Genomic DNA, 19,434 nt, shown 5'->3' with positions numbered 1-19,434 from the left:
CCCTGTAAGGGAATTTTCTCACCTCCTGCAGAAGGTGGATTTTCTTCTCCAGGATCTCATAGGCATGTTCATTCTGTTGCTGGTGAGAGATCTTAGCCTCATTCTGACTACCCAGGTTCCCAGTTGCTGCCCTGAAATTCATAGCAGTAGTTGGCAATATAGAAAAAAACACCCCTGGTACATGGCAGAAGGAATACTAACAAGAAAAGGAGGAGCCATGGCTCTGTGGAGACTGACTGCTTTGCCTGCAGAAAGACCAAGGTTCAGATCCTCACTGGCCCCTTTCGTGAAATGGGTGCCATGCAGCAGGGCTGGAAGTGGCCTCTGCCTGAGAACCTAGAGAGCAACCAGCAGGCAGAGCAGAGACAACACGAGGCTTGATGGAGAAGCCCAGCCCAAGGGAACTCGTTATCTTGCTCTGGCCCCTTAAAGACATACACATCAAGTGGAACAACGATGAACCTTTACATTTAAAGTAACCATTCAACATTTCCCCTGCGGTTCATCATTGTGGAACAGAAACATAAAGCATACTTTGTACATGTCTTTCATGTGCAACCTTTGAAGTGCTTTAGTAAAAATGTCTGCAATTTGATTGTCACCTGGAATATATTGAAATACAACCATTTCGTCAGCAATTAGTTTCTTTACAAACTGCAAACGTAATCTTAAGACTCTAGTGCGCTGCGTATTGGTCTCTGAACACAGAATAGCAAGTCCGCTCTGGGAATCAAGGTAAACTTTTACTGGTAGTGTTACTTGCATCTGTAGGTCTGCAAATACTTGCAGATACCATTCTACATCACGAGTGGCCTGAACGCATGCACATCATTCACTCTCGGTTGTGGAGAGACAAATAATGGTTTGTGTCTGGGACTTCCATTCAAAAGGACAACCGTTATAACAAAACACCATACCAGACACACCCCTGCAATTATTTTGTTCCACTGCATGAGATGCATTGCAGAAAATTTCAAAACCTTTCTCAATACTTGATGTAAACTGCAACCTATAATGTTTGGTATGTTTAAGGTACATTACCACTCTCTTAAGAGCAGAGAAACATTGTGTAGTAGGCTTTTCCACAAATTTTGCCAGAAAGTGAAAAGCATAAGTTATATCTGGTCTTGAGATTCTTTGAATGAAATTTAGCTTGCCAATAGCAGAACGATATAAAGTTTTGTTAGGAAATGGCTTGTCTTCACCTGTAAAGGTGAAACCACACCCCATAGGCGTTTCCTTCCCATTTGCATTTTCTAAACATAGCATTTCAACAAGATCATCAATTTTTGCAGTTTGATGAACCAGAAAAGATCCATTTTTGCCTTTCTCAATTTGCATGGATAAGTAATTTTTAGCTATGCCTAATTCTACCACATCAAATTTCTTCTGTAACTGATACTACCTGTTCATATTCCTGTTTAGTTTTTGTAGAGATTAACACATCATCTACATACACACATATTTTTGTTACAGAGTTTGCCCTTTCCTTTATAAACACACAATTGTCTGCCTTTCCTTGTGAAAAACCAATGTCCAGCAATTCTTTTGCTAAAGTTTGGTGCCAATTCCTTCCACTTTGGTGCAGACCATAAAGGGATTTATTTAATTTGCATACCAAACCTTCAGCGGCGTCTATGCCTTCAGGAACACGCATAAAAATTTGTTCTTTTGAATCTGCAAACAAATATGCAGTTTTTATATCTAGGTGATAAACAGAATGTCCTCGTTGTGATGCATCTTTTAACAAAAGCTTAACTGTTTCATATTTTACACTTGGTGAATAACACAAATCATAATCTTCGCCTGGAATTTGTTGAAAACCCCTAGCAACTAATCTTGCTTTGTACCTTACAACTTCATTTTTGTCATTCATTTTAACTCTATAAACCCATTTTGAATCAATAAGTCTCATATCTGGGGTTTGTGGTACAAGAGACCAAGTGTTATGCTCATTTAAAGAAGCTATCTCAGAGTTCATAGCTTTATACCAATTTACAGCTTGGTGCTTAGGTAAATTCTGAACATCATTGTAGCTTTTTGGCTCAAAACCCGCATTATTGGCATACACAGTATTAAAATGTTCATCTGCAAATCGTTGTGGCTTTTGCCTCTTTCTATCTGAACGTCTCAGTCCGGAAGGAGAGTCAGACTCCTCAGACTTAATGGGACTAAGTGAACCACTAGTTTCAGGTTGTAAATCATCATTGTCAGATGCCTGTAGGCTAAGCTCACGGTCAGAAAACTCAAGAGAATCTAACCTCCCCTCGGGTGCCTGTGACTTTAAATCATCAAACAAATTATCAGATTCAACAGGCTTTTTGTCTTTTTCCATTAATTCAGAAGCGCTATTTCCTGCTGCTGCTGCTGCTGCTGCTTCCTCTTCTTCCTCAGTATTATCTTTACCGTCAGTATCTTGGAAAACAGCAACTCCGTTCCAATTTACAGTTTGTATCATACTTCTGGTAATATGAAATTTGCCAGTTGCTGGTATGTAAATTCTGTACGCCCCCTGCTGGTAGCCCATTAATTTCCCCTGAACACTACGCTCACCCAATTTCTGCTTAGCAGGATAATGCATAATTACATCTGAACCCCAAATGCGTAGGTATTTCAGATTAGGGTGTTTTTTAAACAGCTTCTCATAGGGGGTGACATCTAAACTAGAATGGTAACTGCGATTTCTAACATAACAAAAGGCATTAAGCGCTTCAGCCCAAAAGTCTTTGGGCAGATTAGCATCGTGCAGATAAGTTTTAACCCCTGCCTGCAGGTCACGCTGCACAACTTCAACAAGCCCATTTTGCCAGGGACTTCGGGGGCAAGATAACTCATGAGTAGTCCCCTGCGCTTCCAGGAATTTCTCAAAATCCTCAGAAACAAATTCCCCGCCCCGGTCAGAGAACAGGTTCTTAATTGGTTTGTTAAAGTGCGTTTTTACCCAGTTGCAAAAAACTTTGTATTTCTCAAATGCTTGTGACTTTTCAGCTATTGCATAAGTCCAACAGTATCTACTATACTGGTCTATCAGAGTGAGCCAGTACTTAGAACCTCCTAGTGATGGTGGAAGTGGCCCAACCAAATCACAATGTACACTCTCAAATGGCTCAGTTACTTTCCTATCTGAGCACCTACCCTTGCATGCAACCTTAATCTTATTCTTGCAGCAGGATAAACATTGCATAAAGAATTTACATGGTTTTAAGTTGAGGCCATTAACAATATTCTTTGTCTTAATTACATCAGCAAAATTCAGGTGTCCCAGAATCCTGTGCACCTCATGGACACACCTGTGCACCTCAACCCCTGGCTTGACTGTGCTGCTCTGCAATTTATAGGCGATTGGGAGTTGGTGCGAAAATACAGTCTATATAAACCATCAGATTCCCGGGCATACAATAGACGTTTGTTCCCATCAAAAAACTCACACATTGAATTTAAGAAACGCACAGTTATGCCTTGATGAGCAAAACACCTTACTGATAATAAATTGTCCACTGATGGGCAGTAAATGCAGTTTGCTATTGTAATGTTTAAAGAGTCAAGTTTAACAGTACCCCTGCCAAGCGACTGCAAGACTTGTGAATTGGCTAAATGTACATTACCAATTTCCTCTTCGAAAGAAATAAACTTCGATCATTGCAAACGTGCTGAGATGCTCCTGAGTCCACAATAAAAAAATTCCACTTGGCACCTTTAAATCTTTTATGATCTGTTGTCCGAGCATGAAAAGCTCGCGGCTCGTTTCTCTCTTTACGGTACGATGTCGGCTGCTGGGCTGACGACCGTGACTGACGAACCAAAACAGACTTGGGAACACTTTGCTTTCTTTTGGCTCTGCAGTCCTTTGCAAAATGTCCCTGCTTTTTGCAGAACCAACAACGCTTTGCAGCTTTAAATGCAGTTGTATCACCACAAGTTTGCATATGGCGTTCCTCATTACTTCTGGAAATAGGAGTGCTTATGGCACAAGCCTCCCTCCTATCCAACTCGCCCATTAATCTTGCCGTTACCCCTTCCACAGTTAATTGTGCTGGTGGAACGGCGGATATCTGGCTAGCTATACCATCAAAGTCCTCGTTAAGGGAACAAAGAATGATAAAAACAAACTGAATATCAGGTATCACCATGTCCCTTCGAATTAATTCGCCGCGTATTGCCTCCAGACGTCTCAAGTGTGCTGCCAAATCATCACCAGGCTGCAACTTCGTCTGGTACAACTGCTTGAAAAACGTCAATGCAGACGCTGACTCTTTTCTGACATGCACTGCTGCAAGACTGTCCCACATTTCTTTGGCAGTTTTCTTATTTCTTATATAAACTACTTGCTGGTCGCTGACTGCCAAATTAATTATCGCCCTGGCTTTCGCATCTCCTTTTGACCAAGCATTAGTTATAGGGTCAGGAGGGTCATCAGTTACATAGATCCATACTTCTCTAGAGGTCAAAAGCGCCTCCACCCGAAAAGACCATAAACTATAGTTCTCATCTGTTAGCTGTGGGAAGACCAGAGCCTTCTCAGCTTCAGGAACCCGGTCAACCATTCTGGAAATCTTCCAGACCCACAAAAACTACACTAACAGGAGAAGGAGTTTTCAAACCTTTCTCAGAGTCCAAAAATATGCAGTCATCCACTCAGCAGCTGGGCCCATAACCAAAGATGTTGGCTTTTTGCAGTATGGTAGCGCTGCAGAGAGCTTGCTGGGGAGACCATGCATTTAAAAGAAAGGGACTCAAAAATAACTTAAGCAAGGTTTTAATTACAAAAACAAAAACTCCTTTTACACTAAATACATTTAACAAACATGACCCAACCCCCAGGGTAATGGGAGAGCTAGGTGCTGCTCCTTATATACTACACCGAAATGCTGACACACCTTAATCAAATACAACTCAGCAGCACCTGCTATGTTTCACAGCTGTAAAGCTGGGTCTCGTTATCTTGCTCTGGCCCTTGCTCTGGCCCCTTAAAGACATACACATCAAGTGGAACAACGATGAACCTTTACATTTAAAGTAACCATTCAACAGAAGGCGGTCCAATCTGATTGCAAGGCGCCAACCCATTAGTAGTTCAGCGGGGCTCTGGCCAGTCGTTGAGCTGGGGGTGCTGTGCTGTGCTAGAAGGAATGTGGCAAGGCGGTACTCCCAATCCCCTTGCGTCATGCGGCGAAGGGTGTCCTTGGTGGTCCGCACCATGCGTTCTGCTTGGCCATTGGTGGCCGGGTGGAATGGCGCCGAACGGATGTGGCGGATGGCGTTCTGCACTGTGAAGGTTTGAAATTCTCCTGACGTAAATGCAGTCCCGTTGTCTGAGACGAGAGTGTCAGGGAGCCCATGGGTTGCAAACAGCCTGCGTAGTACCTGGATGGCTGCGGACATAGAAGTGGACGGTACCAGTGCGACTTCGAGCCATTTGGTGTAGGAGTCCACCACTATGAAGAATGTTTTCCCCTGAAAGGGGCCAGCGAAGTCCACATGCAGGTGTGACCATGGTGCTCGGGCGGACTCCCATGACTGGACTGGGGCCCTTGGGGGATCTGGGCGGGATTCTTGGCAGGCCTGGCAGTGTTTGACCCAGGCCTCTATCTCTCCATCGATCCCCGGCCACCACACGTAACTCCTGGCAAGGGCCTTCATTCTTACTACCCCTGGGTGTGTCTCGTGTAGGGCTGTGAGGACCCTTTTGCAGAGGGGCTGGGGAACAACGACCCTGCTTCCCCATAACAGGCACCCCTTGTGGGCTGACAGTTCATGTTTGCGGGTTGTGTAGCCGGCGAATTCTGGCCCGGGGCTGCTGCTGGGCCATCCCCTCCACACCCAGTCCAGGACCCGGGAGATGACCCTATCTTTCTTGGAATGGTGTGCAACTTCTTGTGCCTGAATGGGGCGGTCGGGAAGCAGCTCCAGGCTCATAACCTCTTGTGCAGGTGCTGGGTCGGGGCCTGTTTCCGGTAGTGGTAGCCTGCTGAGGGCGTCTGCATGGCCCATCGCCTTTCCAGGGCGGTGAATCAGTGCATACTGGTAGCTGGCAAGGAAAATTGACCACCTGAGGACGCGAGGAGACAGCACTTGGGGGGGTCTGCTTTTCGGGGGCAAACAAGCCAAGCAATGGCTTGTGGTCAGTCACCACGGTGAAGGGCCGCCCGTACAATAAATCATGGAATTTTTTTACTCCCTTCACAATTGCCAGACCCTCCTTGTCGATTTGCGAGTAGTTCCGCTTGGTTTCGTTGAGTGTCTGGGAAAAGTATGCTACCGGTACCTCTCTTCTATCCGGGAGCTGGTGTCCCAGGACAGCGCCGATGCCATAGGGCGAGGTGTCGCATGCTAGCACCACCCAGCCAGGGTGGCAAGGACATGGCTGTGATGGCCTGGGATTCCGATTCAGAGGATGAACCAGAGGAATCCCAGCCTGCACAGGAGTCCCTGCCTCCAGGGCCGGCTGAACTGGGGCAAGGCCTAGATGCTGAAGAGCCTGCACCTGTGACAGAGCATCAGGAGCTGGCCCCAGGTGAAGCCCTTCTGGTCCCAGAGGGGCTTGACGACTCAGTGGCCACAGGTGAGCCTCCTCCAGGGCCCAGTAACCCTTCGGCCTCTCCTGATCTGCAGAGGCTTAGGGCAGAGAGGCGAAGGGAACTGGTTGCCCCCAGGAGGAGTGCTCGCTTTAAGGCCAGAGGAGGCGGGGCTCCTGGGGGCCGGGACCGCCCCCGGCCTTAGAAGAGGATAAAAGCCCAGTCAGCCCGGCCCCAGGTTGCGGGAGCAACATCGTTGTTGTCTTCGGACCTACCTGTGTTCCTGATCCCTGCTCGGCCTCCTGTTCCTGATCATCCGGTGTACCTGTACCCTGCTTGGCCTCCTGTTCCAGTGTTCCTGTTCCCCGCCCGGCTCTCCGCCTCGGACCTCGCCCCTCTTTGTGTGGACTCTGCTTACGCCCATGGTACCTCACCCCCGGGACCAGCACAATGGCTGACCACTGGTACTGGGTATGCATGGGCCGTGAGGGCCTTGTTTATGGTACATTTGTAGTCTGCGCAGATGCGGACCAAACCATTAGGCTTGACGGGTGTGATGATTGGGGTTTCCCAGGGGGCATAAGGCACCGGCTCCAGCACTCCTTGCTCCACGAGTCGGTCCAATTCCTCGTCTATATGGGGTTTCAGGGCGAACGGGACCCGGCAGGCCTTGAGCCTGACCGGTCGTACTGTGGGGTCAAGCTGCAGAGCAATGGGGGGCCCGTATACTGTCCCAATTTCCCATCGAAAACCCCTGGAAATTCCTTGCATATGGCGTCCACATCCACTTGTAAGCTAGTGTGGTTCACCCCAGTGACGGCTAGTCCCAGTGGTCCAAACCATGCCAAACCCAGTAAGCTAATGAAGGGGCCCTTGACCACAAGCAAGTCCAGTTGCTGCGTCCGCCCTCGGTATTGCACCCTGAAGGTCCCCACCCCCATTGTGGGGACCTTACGTTTCTGGAAGTCCCGGAGGGTGAACGGGGCCGGCCTGAGTTTGGGACCCCCAGTAGGACACAGTTTCCTTAAGGTCCTTGCCAAGATTATGGATAGAGTTGAACCCGTGTCAAGCTCCATGCGGCATGAGGCCCCCTCTATCTGTACCTCTACATAAATTTTCTCTACGTTGGGGTGGGGCAACTGGTATACCTGGAAGTCCGTGAGCTCCGTCGAGTTGCCTTGGTGCGTTGGGCCCCAGGACCTGGAGCTCTTGGATTGGTCATCTGATGCCTGGCGTCGGGTGGGCCGAGCCCGACACACCCGGGCGATGTGTCCCAATTTTCTGCACTGCCTGCACTCTGCGTTGCAGAAACGGCAGGTCCTCCTCTCGTGACTTTCTCCACAGCTTGCACACTTCCCTCCTTCTCGTCGAGGCAGCTGTGGTATGTGGGCTGCTTGAGTGCGCTGCTGTACTCGGTGCACCTCCTCCCTGTTGGATCCTGAGTCGTCGGTGAGGTCTTTGTGGTGGACCCTCGGTTGGGGTGCAGGCTCGGCTGTGCCTCTTGTGTCGACCTCTTGGCAGCTTCCGTTGCCAGGGCCTCCTCCAGAGCAACCTGGAACGTGAGGTTCTTCTTAGCGTAGAGGCGTCGTTGCAGCTTCTCATCCTTCAGGCCACCGACGAGGCGGTCATGAAGCATGTTCTCCAGCTCTGAGAAGTTGCAGAACCGGGCAGCTTGGCGGAGAGAGGTCACAAACCCAGTTATGGTTTCCCCAGGGGCTTGCCGCTTTGCGTAGAAGGCATTTCGACGAGCCACTACTGAGGGCTGTGGCAAAAAGTGCCCCTTCAGCTGTTCCATTATTGTTTTGTATGGAACAGTAGCGACGTCTTCAGGTGCAAGGAGAGTCCAGGCGATTTCAAACGTCTCCTCTCCGCAGATGCTGAAGAATATTGCCCTCTTCTTGGCGTCTTCTTCATCGGTGACCCCTCTGGCTTCTAGGAGGAAGGTGAAACGGGAGGCGTACGCTTCCCAGTCTCCAGATGCTGGGTTGAACGGCGAGAAGCTGCTGTTGGTTGCCATTCTGAGTTCCTTGTGTCCCGGAGCTGAAGCCTGGATACACGGTGCGAGGCAGTGGTGTGGCAGGTGGCGGTGCTGTGTGTGGCAGTCAGCTCAGCGGGATCCCATCCTCGTCGCCAGTGAAATATACTCAGAGTCGCAAAGTGATTTCATGCTCTTTATTCAGCTCATAGTGTTGAGGAGGAATGAAAGAATGTCCCCTCAAAGTATCTGCTTTATATACATTATTTACACAATGGGCTGCACAGTTTGGATCCTATTCAACTCAGTACATAACAAGATCATAAAGAAAAAAAGAAAAATATACGAACAAGATGAGATGTGAGAACAGCAAGATAGGACTGGATAGAATTATGAACATTATTTGGACAGATTTGTGGATATTAACACAGCAGCAAGAAGATGATTGTAATCCCCTTCAGAACTTGAAATATGGGTCCCCCCAACAAAAAAATTAAAATTCGGCTTTGTAATTCGGAATTTATGTGATTTGATTTGATTTGATTTGATTGGTCAGTTAATAAAAATTATTTAAAAAAAATAAAAAATGAAAATTGTCCCCAGAGCTTATTTCTTATTGACCTCTTTAAAAACAAAGGATGGAATTCAATGTTGCACTAAGGCTGCTTACCAGGAGGGGGAAAGATTTACCCTCTTCTCCCCGCAGAGCTGATTTGGGGGGAGGGGGCCAGGGGGAGCAGAGCAGGGAAGCCCTGCCATGCTAACACAACTATTTAGTTGAACCCAGTCCAAAGAAACCTCCCAGTTGCCTTGGGATTCAATAGAAATGACAGCATTCTGAATACCTGAGGCATCTGACTCTGACTGTTTAGCTCTACATGAGCAATAACAGGCATCTTGGGACTCAGCTACATTAGTAAAGAAACAGACATTTGAATGTGCTATAAACATGCAACACCAGATGGCACCAGAGAGCAGGAACTTTTAAAACACAATTTTCCATAGAGATTTTTTTCTTTTGTTGAAACGATCTGATTTCTGACTTTTTAATAGCATTTTCACCCCCATGTTTAGATCCACCCTTAGTGACAAAGCAAGAAACTTGGTTTGCATGCTAAATTAAAGAAAATCCAGATCTGGATTTTCTTTTCAATGGGAACTCAAATGTGAACACAGGATTGTGACCTTGGTGTAGTGCAGGAGATAAACAGAAGGGCCCAGTAAACTCTCTTTGTGTGCATGCACGCACACACACACACACACACACACACACGTGTGTGTGTGTGCATTCCTAGGGGTGGGATGTGTGTGAACCGGGCTCTGCAGATCCATCTGTACCACCTCTTACCGGGCTTGGTCCAAGCTTTGTTGCTTCTCCTGGAGCTCTTGCTTCAGGCTTTCCACTTCCACCTTCAGCTCGATGTTCTGAAAGGTACAAACAGGCATGAAGGATCATAATCTGCTCAGCTGTGGATCTCTCCTGCTGCACCAGTATTCCAGTTTTGAAGCAGGTCTGTCTCCTTTTGACTTCAAATACTGAGGTACCTGGTAGCAGCACACAAAGAGCTTCCCTTTTTTGAAGACATGGTGAAATATAAACATAGAGAAATCTCCACAAGCTATTGCAGTTGCAATACTCTGGTGCTCTATCAGGAGCCTAAGTGGGTGGGAATGCTGCTGCTGCTGCTGCTGCTGTTGTTGTTGTTTTTGATACACCAAAAAAGGAAAAAACAAAACAAAAATGCAAATAAAAACAGTGATAAAGACAATATTAATTTCAAATCAATAAAGCAAAAAGTGGTCCTTGAACTACAGACCTGACCTCCCGTCTATTCCTTATTTCAATTATATATTATCTGTTGCCAATACACACTTTTATCATAGATTAACTAATTATTGGTTTATCTTAGGTCTCATATCTTTCTTAAAGCTACTACCAAAGTTATTCAAATGCTGCGACAGAGTTTAAACTGTTATAGTTGCTTTGAAGACTTCCCATTTTGAGACAAATTCCTGTTTTGGGTTGTTCTTTATTTTTTCTGATAGACAGTCTAACTCTGCATATTCTGTTAGCTTTTAGATCCATTCATGAATAGAGGGGATTTCATCACTCTTCCATTTTGTAGCGATAAGAACTCTTGCTGCCACTGTGGCATATAAAAAAAAACCCTTTCATTTTTTGTGGAATATCCAAATCTGTAATCCCCAGAAGATAAGCTTCTGGTTTTATCATAAAGGGAATCTTTATCATTTTTTGTAGTTCTAAGTGGATACTCTCCCAAAATGCCTGGATTTTTTTACACAGCCACCACATGTGATAGAAAGTGTCTCCACACCTCCAGCAGTTGCTTGGGACACTTTTGTACATCTTTGACAGTTTCCAAGGCGTTAGATACCATAGGTGTTGCATTTTTAGAAAATTCTCTCTTAAGACATAGCAATTTGTAAATTTCCAATTTCCAACGATTCCCCCACAAATTTTCCCACTGTGGCATGGTTATTGAATATCCAAAGTCTTGTGTCCACTTAACCATGGCCACTGTGACCTCCTCCTCCGCCTTGACTTGGGCATTTTGAAGCCATCCAGCTCTTTTGTGCAGCAGCTCCTCCCCACTTTAAGATTAGCCAACATGCAGCTTTGGTCAGGGCATTGCATGTGGAGAGGTCTGAAGACAAGCAGCAGCAGCAGCAGCTCCAGACTGATCAAATTGCTGTCACAACAAACTATGTTTTATCTTTAAAATTCTACCTCTTCAGGCAGCTCCATCAGCTTCTGGTGAAGTTGAACTTGAGGAGAACAAGCAACTATGAGATGGTGTCAAAAGGAGTGGGGAGAGGGGTGGGGAGAGAAAGAAAAAAGCAAACAGGAAGAGACAGTGCAGTGGTTTCTAAAGCCCCTCCTTAGGTTATCTATCTTAATCCACTTTTTGAAGCTTTTAGAAATCATCTTAGTAAAGTCGAAACTTGCACAATTGCTTTGCTGTCTATTTGTATTGTTATGGGTTGGTGGGGGGAACAGGGTTAAGAAGAACTCATATGCAGCATTGGCTGGGGGAGGCTGCGCCCAGAGACCAGGGACCATGGCTGGAGGCTGCTTTAGACCCAAGCTGGATGAAGCTATGAGAGGGGCAACACTGCAGGCCTTAGGTGTAAAGTTGTGTCAATTAAACCATACTTCTTAAAGACACTCATATTTGCTGTGCCTTGAAACACAACACTGCCTGGAATCCCTAGAATCTTGCACCGCTTGTGGAGACTGGAGTGGCATGTGCCAGTCTGGTTGCACTTTCCGCTCTCAAAATGGGAAGGAAAGAATTCCATCAAAAATTGCCCCAAACTGTTTTAAAGAAGAGAAGCTGCATGACCTAACTATCTGGCTTGGGGGGGGGGGTGGAATCTAGATTCCCATTTGAATTAAAAAGACTACCCCTTTTATTTTTATTTTTACTGTAAACAGAATCAACAGCATGCCTCCGCCTCTGGTCCAGTAAAGAAAGCTTTGGCTAAGCAGGAGTGGATTATTGTGCTCCATTAAATCCCAGTACTCAAAATAAATTCCTGAGTTTCCAAGTAAAAACAACAAAGAGTCCTATATAGCATGTTAAAGACTAACAAATTTATGATGGCAGAAATGTTCATGGACTTGAGTCCACTCTTAGTTTGCAAGAATATAAAGGAGATTATAAAGTACAGATAGACACACGCACACACTGCCCAGGGTTTAGGTTTGATGAGGCCCTCAGCTCCTGAAGGTAATGGGGCCTTTGATATGTCCAGCTGTCCTTTGTCAACAACAAATTGTCACTGTTTTTTGTGTTGAATATATGCTATATGGTAATTTATGGACCTAATAGGTATCTAAAGCCATTTGCACATGACATACCGGTATAGGAGCCTACACAACACAAAACACTGTTGCTGTATGTAGGTTTTATTTTATTTGTTTTTTATCTTATATTTTGGAAATGTACATCCAGGGTTTTTTTCCTTTAAATTTTTTGGTGGTCCCCAAGAGAGTGGGGCCCTAAGCTAGAGCTTGTTTAGTTTATACATAAATCCGGCACTGCACACACACACACACACACACACACACACACACAGTGCATACCAACAAGGTCGTGGAGCCCAGCCTATTGCCAAGACAGGAAAGTCACCCCTCAAAACATCCCTGAGAGTTAGCCATGCAGCCTCTGCATACAAAATCCCTAACCAAGAAAAAATCCACCAAGAACCAGCGCCCAAGAAGAGATTGGCAGCTGGCCAGTAGTGAGATTTTCTGAATCCAGGGAGGGGTTCTAGAGGTTTCCCCCTGGATACATCCTGACAAAGAGCACATGACTGCTTCATCCCATGCTCAACCCAACATGGGTCCCTGCCACCTCTCCATTCATCATGTCACTGTGGTCACATAAAATGGCTCTTTGTGCAAATAGGCATGAAGACAGGCGGCTCCACTGGGGGTTCAGAGAATCATATAGATGGAAGAGACCACAAGGGCCATCGAGTCCAACCCCCTGCCAAGCAGGAAACACCATCAGAGCACTCCTGACATATGGTTGTCAAGCCTCTGCTTAAAGACCTCCAAAGAAGGAGACTCCACCACACTCCTTGGCAGCAAATTCCACTGTCCAACAGCTCTTACTGTCAGGTGGAATCTTCTTTCTTGTAGTTTGGATCCATTGCTCCGTGTCCGCTTCTCTGGAGCAGCAGAAAACAACCTTTCTCCCTCCTCTATGTGACATCCTTTTATATATTTGAACATGGCTATCATATCACCCCTTAACCTCCTCTTCTCCAGGCTAAACATGCCCAGCTCCCTTAGTCATTCCTCATAAGGCATCATTTCCAGACCTTTGACCATTTTGGTTGCCCTCCTCTGGACACGTTCCAGTTTGTCAGTGTCCTTCTTGAACTGTGGTGCCCAGAAATGGACACAGTACTCCAGGTGAGGTCTGACCAGAGCAGAATACAGTGGCACTATTACTTCCCTTGATCTAGATGCTATACTCCTATTGATGCAGCCCAGAATTGCATTGGCTTTTTTAGCTGCCGCGTCACACTGTTGGCTCATGTCAAGTTTGTGGTCAACCAAGACTCCTAGGTCCTTTTCACATGTACTGCTCTCAAGCCAGGTGTCACCCATCTTGTATTTGTGCCTCTCATTTTTTTTTTGCCCAAGTGCAATACTTTACATTTCTCCCTGTTAAAATTCATCTTGTTTGTTTTGGCCCAGTTCTCTAATCTGTCAAGGTCGTTTTGAAGTGTGATCCTGTCCTCTGGGGTGTTAGCCGCCCCTCCCAGTTTGGTGTCATCTGCAAATTTGATCAGGATGCCCTTGAGTCCATCATCCAAGTCGTTGATAAAGATGTTGAATAAGCCAAGACAGACCCCTGAGGCACCCCACTAGTCACTCTTCTCCAGAATGAAGAGGAACCATTGATGAGCACCCTTTGGGTTCGGTCAGTCAGCCAGTTACAAATCCACTGAGTGGTAGCATAGTCAAGACCGCATTTTACCAGCTTCTTTACAAGAATATCATGGGGCACCTTGTCAAATGCCTTGCTGAAATCAAGGTAGGCTACATCCACTGCGTTCCCTTCATCTACCAGGCTTGTAATTCTGTCAAAAAACGAGATCAGGTTAGTCTGACATGACTTATTTTTCAGAAATCCATGCTGACTATTGGTGATCACAGCATTCCTTTCTAGGTGCTCACAGACTGTTTGCTTAATGATCTGCTCCAGAATCTTCCCTGGTATTGATGTCAGACTGACTGGGCGGTAATTATTTGGGTCCTCTCTTTTCCCCTTTTTGAAAATAGGGGGACAACATTTGCCCTCCTCCAGTCTGCCAGGACTTCGCCTGTTCTCCAGGAATTCTCAAAGATGACTGCCAGTGGTTCTGAGATCACATCTGCCAGTTCCTTTAATACTCTTGGATACAGTTCATCTGGCCCTGGAGACTTGAATGCCAAGTATTCTTGTACTATCTCCTTAGTTATTCTGGGCTGTGTTTCCTCTGCTGAATCATTTGCTTTAGCTTTTCTGACTTTGTGTCTACACGTGCTGGCTATTTGTTTGAATTCCTCTTTGGTGGTTTCCCCCCTTTTCCATTTTTTGTACACATTCTTTTTTAATCTTAACTCAGTTAAAAGTTCTTTAGATAGCCACTCTGGCTTCTTTAGGCACCTTCCATGTTTCCGTCTCATTGGTATTGCCTGAAGTTGTGCTTTTACTATCTCCCTCTTAACAAATTCCCAGCCATCATGAACTCCCTTTCCTTTTAGTATTACTGTCCATGGGATCTCACCCAGCACTTCCCTAAGTTTTATGAAGTCGGCTTTCTTAAAGTCAAGAAATTGAGTCCTAGTATGCTTGGCTGCTCATTTCCGCTGTATAGTAAACTTCAGAAGAGCATGATCACTCGCGCCTAATGATCCTCCCACTTCTACCCCACTAACCAGGTCATCAACATTGGTTAGGACCAGATCTATAATGGCTGTTCCTCTTGTTGCTTCTCCCACTTTCTGGACAATGAAGTTGTCTGCAAGGCCAGTGAGGAATCTGTTTGACCTTATGCTCTTGGCTGAGTTTGACATCCAACAAATATCCGGGTAATTGAAGTCCCCCATTACTACTATCTCCCTTCTTTTTGCATGCTTGGCCATCTGTTCCAGGAAGGCATCATCTATGTCCTCCGTTTGCCTTGGGGATCTATAGTAAACTCCCACAATGAGGTCACTGTTATTCTTCTCTCCCTTAATTTTGACCCAAATGCTCTCACTTTGGCTTTGAGGTTCTAAATCCTGAATCTCTTCACAGGTATACACATCCCTGACATATAACGCCACTCCTCCTCCTTTCTTGTCTGGTCTGTTTCTCTGAAATAGATTGTATCCCTCCATTATTACATTCCAATCGTGGGACTTATCCCACCAGCTGTCAAGCAGGTAAAGCACCAGCACAACTGCCCACAAATCCCCACGCAAGCTGCTCCAAGAAACTCCACGTCACTTGCCACTTTTGTATTCCCCTTGTGCCAATTTAAGCCAAGGAGCAGAAGTTGTATTATTCAGTAGCCTGTGAATAGCATGGCCAGAAGCCAGCAGACCCATGTGATGCTTGCCTCTCCTGGAACAGAATGTCCCGACTTCAGTTGCCTGCTTTAGAGAACACAGATCATCTGCTTCGGACAGAGAATCTGAGCTGCCCATCCACAATTGGATCCCTCGCCCACATGCTCAACAGCCATCTTCTGACTTTTCTGGTGCCCTCAGGTTCAACCCACGCTTTTCCTGGTACTATTGTTTCCTGCCTGCTGATGAAGCACTTGATGACCCACAGCCCAACCAATAATAATACAGTGGTACCTCAGGTTAAGTACTTAATTTGTTCCGGAGGTCCGTTCTTAACCTGAAACTGTTCTTAACCTGAAGACCACTTTAGCTAATGGGGCCTCCTGCTGCCGCCACGCCACCGGAGCACGATTTCTGTTCTCACCCTGAAGGAAAGTTCTTAACCTGAAGCACTATTTCTGGGTTAGTGGAGTGTGTAACCTGAAGCGTATGTAACTTGAAGCGTATGTAACCTGAGGTACCACTGTACGGCCACTTTTGCTCATTTATTCCATTGTTCTTTGTACTTCTTTTGGGCCGATTTCTTTTTACTGGCTGCATTTCTCTTTCTCTGTGGATTTTCATATGAACCAGTGATGTGCATTGTTACTATTACCACAGGAACAGTTCCAATCTTGCAGAATCAATTTGGTGCCCTTTACCCCCACCTTCCTTGACTTTTAACTTCAAAGAGCTGGAATCTATAGGAATGAAGTTTTATCCTCCATTTTACTTTCCTGATGGTCAGATTTTGCATGTTTTGTGGACGCTGCTTCTTGTTGTGTTCACCTGCACTTGTGCCTTCCTCCCAAACCTTTGCATTTCATTTTTTTGGTGGAGGAATTAAATTTGCGGCTGTGGTAGGAACATGATTGTGGTGGTATATTAATCCCAACACATGCCAAGGAGCCTTTTGCCCCAATAAATCTTGGTGGGGCTTCTCACCCCACCCCAACCGCTGGGGATCTAATCAAGTCTTTCTTTTCCATCAACTTAAATTGAGATAAAGAGCCTGGTTCCCCCAAAATGGCAAGGCGGAGTAAAAGGGTCCTTGGTAGACAGAATACTTCTCCCACAGGTCATTTCTGGGGAATTAGCCAGTCAATGGGGAGATCACACTCTTTATTAACTTGCATGATTATCTGTGCAGACATGGAGGAGCACATGCAGGTAAATGATTCTTTTTTTTAAAGTGACCTTTCAGGCACCACCCACTTGATTTTGTGTGCATTACTTAAGGCCCTGACACTTTTCATTGCATATTGCAGTGGCATGCAACAGTGTTACAAACAGGGGAGACTCAGGGTGCATCCACACAAATCTTTTGTCCTGGGCTAGACAAAGGCCCACACTTTCTCAGTCCATTTCCAAGCGCTTTTTTTGTCCTCCACTGTTTTCCACAGGAAAACCTGCTCTATACTGCTGAATCAGAGCAAACAGCCATGGGAGTTTTCCCATGGGCTGCCATTTGCTCTGATTCAGCAATAAAGAGTGGTTTTTGTGGGGAAAGCATTGGCGGGGGGGGGGAGGTGCTTGGACACAGAGCTTTACAGCCTGGACCTGTTCCTAGAAACATGGCGCATGTTCCGCTGCGTGTGTCCTATGAGCAGCAGTTGCGTTGGCAAAAAATGCCAGTCCAGCGATGCACCACAAATAAAGGGGACTTTTGTGTGGATGGCACCTGGGTTAGGAAGCTGATGGCTCAAATGCCACCTTTCCAGCCATTACTAGTTTCCCTATGTGGTTTGCTCTACTCTCCTAGTGCCACAGCCTCCATTTTTCCAGTCAGAGAGAAAGTTGGGAGTGCTTTTCAAGCAACTGCGATTTACTTTCTCCAGCAATGTTCCCTGGCTGGCATAACAGCTGCCTGGGGCTTGGCATCAGCTCTTGAAAGCCAGGAGATCTAAACCGAGCAGAATGCTGCGTCCAATATTTGTCCAATATTTAGGGCACCTCTCTAGTTTGCTAGATGTGCCACTCCTTACTGACTGAACTGTTTCCCAGTCTGTGATGTGAGTTTGTGACGGGTCTGGTACAGCAAGGGAGCAGTTGGCAAATGTTTGACAAACCAAAAGTGGCACTTTAGGTTCTCCCCTCTCTTTTCCTGCTGCAAAGCCACCCTGTCTGATAAGGCCCTGCCAGTTCTGCTGCCTCACTTGTTCTCCCTCCCACAGCAAGAAGCAGAACAAACCTCGCAATCATTTCACCCAGTAACCAGGCTATTTATAACCTCCCTCTCTGAGAAGAAGTTATTGGCTGGCAGTTCTGTGACATGTCAGCTGCCTGCACTTGCTTTTCACAATTTTGACGGCACCTGTCAACACCAGGGTGACATTTCTCTTGCAGTGCACTGACTGTAAACCTCTTAGCTCCAAGTTCTTAGTATGAATGTGTCTGTACAAAGTCAGAAGATGGGTCCATCAAGCCTAGTATTTTCTGCTCTGGTTGGTGCTAGCTCACAAGCACCTTGGGTCTCTTCCAGACTCTCCCCCTGAGATTGTTCTAACCAGAGATGATGGAGGCCTGATGGACCCGAGGACATTGCAAGCAGAACAGGCCTTCTGCCACGGAGCTCTGGCCAGCCCCTCCCCTCCTTTCATACAGGGCTATGGATACACAGCCAGGTGGCGGACAGATGTTTATACCACCCATCCCCACAATGCACATCTACGTGACCCTGTGGGTAAAGCACATTTGTGGCATATTCTGCTACTTATGGGAGGCAGCATGTGTGCACCCACATTTGTGCTCATGGGAGCTGAAAGATGCTACTCAACTCAGCACAAATTATTTACTGACCACTTTTACCTCTCTATTTTGTTCCTGATCAGGAGGGATGGACTTTAGCAACCTTTCAGAGCCAAAAAATGGCACTCATAACTCCTCACCATATCCACATTCATGTCCTTTTATTTCATGACTGCTGGTTTTCTCAGGAGCCCTTGATGAGAGACTTTGTCAAAAGCCCTTTTCAAGTCCAGATATATAATCTGGACATCTCCTTATCTCTAAGAGTCTCCAAACACTTTAAAAGGATAGTGAGGCAGAGCTCCTTCTCCTGCAGAGTCCGGGCTGATTCTTCCTGGGCAAGGTGGGCAGCCTGAGCCCTGCTAGTCTTGCTGGTCCTGGCAATGAACAAAAGCCCCAAGTAAACACACTCCTGGGAACCCGAGGAGTACAAGAAGCCATGGCACAGGTCCCACAGCCCTCCACTCGCATGCACTGCTGGTCAAATTGGGTTCTGTATTGTATGTGGTACTATCCTTGAGGTGGCCTTCAATCCTGGGCAGTGGCATGAGCCTCGCCCACCTCCATAACCCAGGCCATCGATTGCGCAAATGCTCCAGCTGAGGAGGGGAGTAGCTCTGCTGTGGGCTGGCTCTTCCTCACCTGTTGGGATTCTTCTTGGTTTGCTCACTGGAACTCCCTCCCACTGGAGATGAGACTATTGAACGTGTTCACTGTTTTTAGATGTCAGGCAAAGATGCATTTCTTCCATCAGGCCATGGAGGTGGTTGGTTTAAAAAGTGGCTTCTTTTGAAGCTGGACTGCTGTTATGTTAATTATTTTTATGTAATATTGCTGTATTGTATTTTAATTCATTGTGTGCCACCCTGGGAACCTTCTGGTTAAGATAATGATACTATTTTTTATTTTTAGCCATGTAGAAGTCGTTCTGAAGCATGAAATTGCAGTGAACTGGGGAAGAAGAGGAATGCTAATTGTGTGCTTGGGAACCAAAGGAATTCACATGACTATCTAAAGGGAGAGCCCTCGGGGGCAGCCTGTCCAGTCCCATTTTGCTGCTTGAGGCGAAACAGGGAGGTGAT

General features: G+C 46.2%; 1 protein-coding gene across 1 annotated transcript in view; it reads right to left on the bottom strand.

The window, feature by feature from the left end:
- The window catches only part of PDE4DIP (phosphodiesterase 4D interacting protein), a 114,651-nt gene that overhangs the window by 74,270 nt on the left and 20,947 nt on the right, over positions 1-19,434 (bottom strand). Inside the window, exons 5-6 of the mRNA XM_081915005.1 lie at positions 9,839-9,915; positions 23-131 (exon numbers count right to left, since the gene is read on the bottom strand). Of these exons, the coding sequence (XP_081771131.1) occupies positions 23-131; positions 9,839-9,915 (186 nt within the window). The remainder of the gene's footprint in view (positions 1-22; positions 132-9,838; positions 9,916-19,434) is intronic.

This window comes from Podarcis melisellensis (assembly GCF_964234715.1).
Source record: "Podarcis melisellensis genome assembly, chromosome: 6".
Taxonomy (NCBI): domain Eukaryota; kingdom Metazoa; phylum Chordata; class Lepidosauria; order Squamata; family Lacertidae; genus Podarcis; species Podarcis melisellensis.
The sequence above is the reverse complement of the archived record's forward strand: the minus strand, read 5'-3'. Positions and strand labels throughout refer to the sequence as shown.